This window comes from Syzygium oleosum, unplaced genomic scaffold, assembly GCF_021117445.2.
Source record: "Syzygium oleosum isolate NSW1041296 unplaced genomic scaffold, Sole_v2.1 Sole_v2.05, whole genome shotgun sequence".
NCBI lineage: Eukaryota > Viridiplantae > Streptophyta > Magnoliopsida > Myrtales > Myrtaceae > Syzygium > Syzygium oleosum.
Genome location: NW_026607489.1, coordinates 3,464,815 through 3,471,685, shown reverse-complemented (window position 1 = coordinate 3,471,685; position 6,871 = coordinate 3,464,815). Strand labels below are relative to the sequence as shown.

The 6,871-nt window shown below is 41.0% G+C and overlaps 1 protein-coding gene across 1 annotated transcript; it reads right to left on the bottom strand.

Moving 5' to 3' along the window:
- Positions 1 to 2,372: 2,372 nt before the first annotated feature.
- Positions 2,373 to 3,098, bottom strand: LOC115693695 (uncharacterized). The gene is made up of 2 exons (XM_030620742.1): positions 2,860 to 3,098; positions 2,373 to 2,775 (listed from the first exon to the last, which is right to left on the bottom strand). Exons 1-2 carry the CDS (start codon positions 3,096 to 3,098, stop codon positions 2,373 to 2,375), a joined length of 642 nt encoding a protein of 213 aa, XP_030476602.1.
- Positions 3,099 to 6,871: the final 3,773 nt, after the last annotated feature.

Genomic DNA, 6,871 nt, shown 5'->3' with positions numbered 1-6,871 from the left:
AGGTTACTTCAAATAGGAAAAATATAATTACGAAAATTAATACTGTTTAGGATATTTCATGGAAAGTTATGAATTCTAGGACATTCAACTTTACGAGACTTGGAAGTAAATTACAACAGATGAAGGATGGTTACTAACTTGTCATTCACAACGGCTTACTGGAAATTTACAAATGTTGAGGACTATTACTGAGCAGAGGTACCATTACTTACATTAAATTTAAGGTACTTTACCATGAATTGGTTAATTACTAAGTGCTAGCATTTTCATAATATGGACTCTACGGTGAAATTACCCTTTACAAAGGTAAATGACTAGTTACAAGTTCAAACGAGTTATGATCATTATAGGTAAGCTATGACCAATAAAGTTAGGTCACTAACTAAAACAGCCACTGACCTTATGATAGTTTCAATAAAAAACCGGACAGATCCCCTTCTTCGGCCTATGGGTAGCTTCGGCACTTAATTGGCACCACTTGAGTAAACAGTAGCGCGTGGTTGATTAGCCATCGGTGAGGGTTCGACCTCACCGGAGCTCCGACGAGGGTATCAGGACCATTGCCAGTAGCGCTCTCTCTCTCTCTCTCAATAGCATAGTTGGACCTAGACCTAGAAGTAGAAGGTCGCTCTGATTATGTTGCACAACCCACGGGACCTTGTTGCATTTTCTTTGCAAATTACAAAAAGAAGAAGCATAATCTATGGTCACCGTGACAAATTCAACATGATAAACGAACCAACAAAATGCACAATTTTTTAAAACTTCATCATCTGCTATTCCGTCTATTCTCCCCGACTCCCATTGAGTTTAGGATTAATCCCATGAAAAACCCCAAATTAGTACACCTGTGATAAATTTACCCCAAATTAATTTTTTGATCACCAAAACCCCCAAATTAGTATACATGTAACAGATTTACCCCAAACTAATGTTTGACCACCAAAAACCTAAACTGGTACATTTTGACGAATTTATCCTCCGTTAAATTGGATTAATACAAAAAAAAAAGAGTCACAAACTAGTATACATGTGACAAACAGAGAGTAAAACCCCAAAACTAGTACATTCGCATCATTTAACTTATCAATTTACAGTAAAATTTAACGAAAACTAACGTAGGGTAAATTTATCATAGATGTACCAGTTTGGAGTTTTTGATGATCAAAAACTTAATTTGTGGTTCAATTGTCACATGTGTACTAGTTTGGAGTATTTCGTGTTAATAATTCTTGCGTTTATGGGTATTAACTGCCTCTTATAAGGCCATCTCCATCCAAATATCAATTTATTAATCTCTTCGTCACTGAAATCACATTATCCTTCTTAATCGAAATTTTTTCTTTTTTCTCTGTTTACTACTACAGGCCCTTTTGGAAAGGTCTAGACCTTTTGGTTTTGAATGAAATACTAACGGTTTCTTTTTTTACCGTACATGCTAAACCTCATGCTTTGCTTTGCTTTTCTTTTCCGGGCGTCGATTTCCTGCTTTTTCTTCTCTGATCTAATCTAGAAGTCCTTTTTTTCTCTCATTTGGTGTCTTCTTTGGCTCATTGATGTTTCTCTTCTTTACTCTTCGTGGTGAATAAATCTGCTTGTCTACTTGAAGCTGAAAACTTTTTGAGAGTATCGTCACTAGTCCAACCAGTAGGATGTGGTTCCATGACTTCTTCGAGATTTGGCAGAAGTTCTCCTCTCTCGATTTAGGTATAAATTTAAATCTAAAAGCTTTTCTCTTGATCTAAATTTAGATCTAGGAGTTCATTAGAGACATTCGATTTATGGTGGTTTAACATGTTATTTTTGTTGTCTTGTATAGCAATGGTGTTAAGGGTGTCGAACTTATGTGTACATAGTGTTACAGCCAGTACTATCACCTAGAGGGGGCGGGGGGGTGAATAGGTGATTTTCCCAAATTGGATGATTTAAACGTGCGGAATGAATATGGTCGAGGTTAACAACTCGTATGATAAATATTAGATGGATGCGTATGACAAACTTGTATATAAGTTGTCGTCAGATGATTGCCTCTGATGACTATGATGATGTTTTAACGAACTCATTTGATAGATATGTATGCAGTATAATCGTTGGTTCAATCGTTGCTCAATATTTGATGAGAGCTGATTAATCTTTCCTTCAATGTTTGCAGTGTGGAGTGCTGTAATTTGCACATCAATTCTGACTTGTATCTTCAGATTGTTGATTCTTGCTTCCATCAAGTCCTTCAGCTCCTGGATTCCTTCTTTAAGTTCATTTCTGAGTTCCCTGACTTCATTCTGAACGACTGCTTGCCTCCACCTCAGATCTATAATAGCTGCATGATTTGACATAGATGATGAGATATTATATCCAGAGGGAGTGTTGGTAGTCTAAATGTTAGCAGATTCGACTTGCTTCTCCTTTCCTTTCTGGTGAGCTTTAGATGGAACATTTTCATATTCATCTCCTTCAAGAGGGAAATCTGCAGATATTGCTTCTGAAAGGTCTGCCTCTTGTGCACTCTGAATTTGCTCCTCCTGAATGTCAGCCAGTTCAAAGTTATTTTCCTCGACATTTTGAGCATTATCTTGCTCATACTCATCCGGCCTTTCAGCCTCTATAACATTTTCATGCTCAAGCTCCCCCTGTCTCCTAGAGGGTCCTTCTTCGAAGAACTGAATATCTTCAGTTTCTTTCTGGGCAGTGACCATTTGCTCTTGCTGATTCTCCATCACAATTTTGTTGATGAGGTCACTAAGTGATTGCATCAAGCTTTCATCCTCATCTCTCAGCCTTTAAATTTCTAGCTATGTATCAACATGCCTGTCTGCATGAGCTTTATGCTTGGCTTCTATATTAAGTAGCCATTGCGTAAACCTTATTTCCTCAAGGCTAAGGCTTCTGTCATCAGCTTGAGATTGCTCATCAGATTTTTCATCTGATATCTCCATCTCATCAGAATCACTGGCCACAGGTTGTCTCCTTTTTGCTGGTCTGTCTGATTTTGAGGCAGTCTTCTTCACTTTTATCTTTCTCATTGGTTCAACTGACTCCTCTTCATCAGGTTCAAGAAATATATTAACAGAGCCCTTGTTCTGTTCACTCATCAGCTCCATTGGAATAATTTGACCCTTCTTATTCTTCTAACTTTCTCCACTAAACCTATATCCCATTTTGATCATCATAAGTTCCCCTATAGTCATGGTTTGAAGAGGTTTGCCTTTGAGTTTCGCAGGAATGGGAATTGTTAAGTACTCAAAAATAGCAGTGATCAGAGCTCCATAAGGAAGTTGACCTTTATTCTTCTTGACAGATCTGTACATTTGTAGAAAGATCAAATGGGACAAAGAAATAGGAAAGGTGTTTTGAATTGCCCAGATCAGCTTTGCTTCATATCTAGAGACATCAGTTTTAACGGATCCTTTGGGTCTGAGACAGTTGATGATTATTTTGTGCAACACAATGGAGTTTAGAGGAAAAAGAATATGAGATGCGTGAGATGTTGAACCTCTGATAAAAGATGAGTTACCAGACAAAGATTGTAACAGCCTGAATTTCGATGTAATTCCGAGATCAATAAATTGACCATATTTCGCATTTCATTTTAGTAAGTCTCGCCCAGAGCTGATCACTCTCGGGATACTAACCAATGTGGTATGGCTAACTACGAAAATGGTACGTGGACCAGGGACCCGATCGTGAATTGGGCACCGATCTCGAGAAATGACGAGAGAATATTATGAACCAGTAAGGACCGATATTAGGAAAGGTAACGGATCTGGTTTGGCCAAGGCCAACGATGTACCATCGGATCGCAGGTGATTCTGCAAGACCGAAAGTACACGTGGCCAACCAGTCTTGAACTTGAACCGAGCGATCGTGACCTCTGGAACTAATGATAATTTCTCATTCTCTCAATGATCAAGACCATTACGATATGGATAGCCCTAGGTCGATACGCGTAACTCCTAAACAGCCGCCCGTTAGTGAGAGACCATGAAATTGAAAGTTTAGCGAGTTTTGTTCACGGAATTGAGCCCGGATTTCGAGGTTGATTTTCGAAGGCTTAAGAGACTATTTTTGGGAATCTGACGTCATATTACGCTGGCCACACACGTTTGGGGTTAGTACAAGTGAAAATTGGAATTTTGGTCCGGGGGTGAGAAATTACGGTTTTGCCCCTGTGGGCACCGAGGCCGGATTCGGAGGTCGTTTGAGGTTATTTTTCACGGCCAATGTCATTTTGGGGTGGCCACGCACATTTAGAGTGGTTTTGGCCAAAAAGTGGAATATCGACAAAAATTGGAAAAATAATATTATTTTATTCTCGAAACTTTGCAGTAGTTTTCGAGGACTTAAAAAGTGAATTTCGCGATTCTGATGCCATATTATGTTGGCCACGCACATATGGAACGCGTGTGTGCGAAAATTGGAATTTTGACCCGGGACCGAAAAATTACCAAAATGCCCTTGGACCCATTTTTGGTAATTCCGAATTTTGGATTTAATTAGGGGACTAACCAAGGTGAGTTAGGGCTAAACCAGGTCTGGTCAGCTTGGGTTAAGGATCAATGACCATTTTACCCCTAAATTATTGGATGAGAAGGAAGGATAGCCCTTGGATCAAGGGCAAAATTGTCCAATAGCCTAAGATAATGACACTTGGAACCCACTAAATCAATTGTTGACCCTTATTTGACCAGATCACTCTCTCTCCAACAGACCATTCGGCCAAATCCCCCGAGAATTTCCTTCTTCTTTCCCATTTTCTGTTCAGTAGTTCACGTTCGCTCAAACCGGTATGCGTTCACGATGGAACAAGACTCCTGGAGCTGTCCCCGCCGAGCCAGCACCACCAGCAACCCTTTCCACCCAAGAACAGCCACCCTCAGGCCCATTTCCGCTGAACGTAAGCAAAAGCAAGCAAATCGCTGTTTCCGTCGTTGCCGCGGACCGCCGGCTTGCATCGGAACGCCGCCGTCGATCCTTACCGTTCGTCGGTGATCGACCGCCCATTCCCGTTGTCCCGAGTCGTTAATAGGCGAGTATAAACCCCAAACCCTTAATTAGTCTAATTGTGTCCTTAGGGGGTAATTAGGGGTTAATTAAGCTCATTTAGGACCTAATGATGTTTATTTGGGTGTAGGATGATTATGATAGGTCATTAGGGCTTAATGAGGTTATTTAAGTGTGGATTAGTGTTCAAAACAGCCCCTGTTTTGGTACTGTTCACAAAGTACCGAAATTGTGCATATTTGTCTAAGTTTTGCACTAATTGAATTCAATGATTCAAGGCTTGAAATTAGACAATTCAAGTGTTAATTAAGCTCATTTGAGGCTTAATTATATGTATTTGGTGGTTGGATGTTTGGGGTAGGTGATTAGGCCTTAATGAGATGGTTTAAAGGTGGTTTAGTGCCTAAATGTTAATTTTTCCTGGTACTGTTCATTCAGTACCGAAAATGCCTAATTTGTGCCCAAGTTGAATATTCTAAGAATAATGGACTAATGACAAGAATTTAGGCATTTTTAGGGGATGATTAGGACGTGTATAAATCCTATTGAATGACCCCGAAGTGGTGAGAACAACTATTGAGATGGATTTACCCAGGGCGGGCCTTTAACGCATTGAACTACCTTGGAATGAACGTGCGAATGAATGTGGGATTCGTTGAACCAAAGTGGAAATATATTGAATGTGCCAAGGATGCGTTGAATTCGTTGATTTGGTGAATGATTGTGTTCGGCATGTTGGCTTAGGTATTATCGGTGTAGTTTGGACTGGGTTAGGTAGTACCAGTGTGTAATTCGGACTGGATTGAGGATCGATCGTTGGAAATTAAGTCTAAGGAATTTAGTGGGATTATTAGAAATAATTATTGGACTAGCACAGATTAATCGGGGATTATGTGATTGAATTCTTGGGTATGCCCGGGTTGATTGGTGGTTGATTTACGTACCCAATTGTTGGGAAATTGAGTAATGCCATGTCGCGTGACTGCGTGGCCGACTTGTGCGGAGTGTGATTGGCCATGTGATGGCTTGATTGGATTATTGAATTGCACATTGTGGAATTGAGCCGCATGGTATTAATTGGCCAGTGAACGATTGTTGCGGCATGAAATTAACTGAATGCTTGAATTGTGCTGATGCTCATGTTGCATTGTTTTGCATTTCATGGCACGCATAGTGAATGCCGGGAACGAGGTGTGTGATGAATTGTGCGAGAATGCGTGCCTGCCATGAGCATGTGATCACCTAAATGCCCTGATGCGTGATACGCGGGGTGCAGATAATAATTGATTGTGTGTATGTGTGATCACAATTTCGCCCTGATGCGTGTTACGCGGGGTGTGCCGTCCTGATGCGTTTTACGCGGGACGATGCCCGGTACGTTCGGAAGACGACCAACCTGATGCGTTTTACGCGGGCTCTGGTTCGTGAGGAGATCGGTGTTGCGCCTGATGCGTTTTGACGCGGGCTAGAGACACTGGGCCAGTTGATGCGTTTTAACGCGGGCCATGAAGTGTTGTGATTAAATGAAGAGACCTGATGCGTTTTACGCGGGTCGTAATAAATGATAAATTGAGCAAGTGCCAAGGTGCCAGTGTGGGCTAGTGAGCCGAGGCATGAGTATGGTGTGACGATAGCATTGCATACATAAGAATGCATGGGCCGGTTTGCGGGTGTGCGGGACTCGGTGATTGACACGCGTTATTACCATTATTAAGTATGAGCATACGTTTGACGTACGCATGAACCGAGTGCTCGCGTATGTGACTTGATTTAAATCATGATTGTCAATAACCTGCAGGGTCAGCCAGGTAAGAGATCTGGGTCAGAGGGCCTAGGTCGGAGTTTATTTATAAATTGGTTAGTTATGTTGTTT

Excerpts from the sequence above, each read along its gene's own strand:
- LOC115693695 (XM_030620742.1), bottom strand. The coding sequence starts at position 3,098 with ATGGAGCTGATGAGTGAACAGAACAAGGGCTCTGTTAATATATTTCTT. Across the intron at positions 2,776-2,859 it reads CTTAGCCTTGAGGAAATAAG|GCTGAGAGATGAGGATGAAA; the intron begins GTTTACGCAATG and ends AGAAATTTAAAG.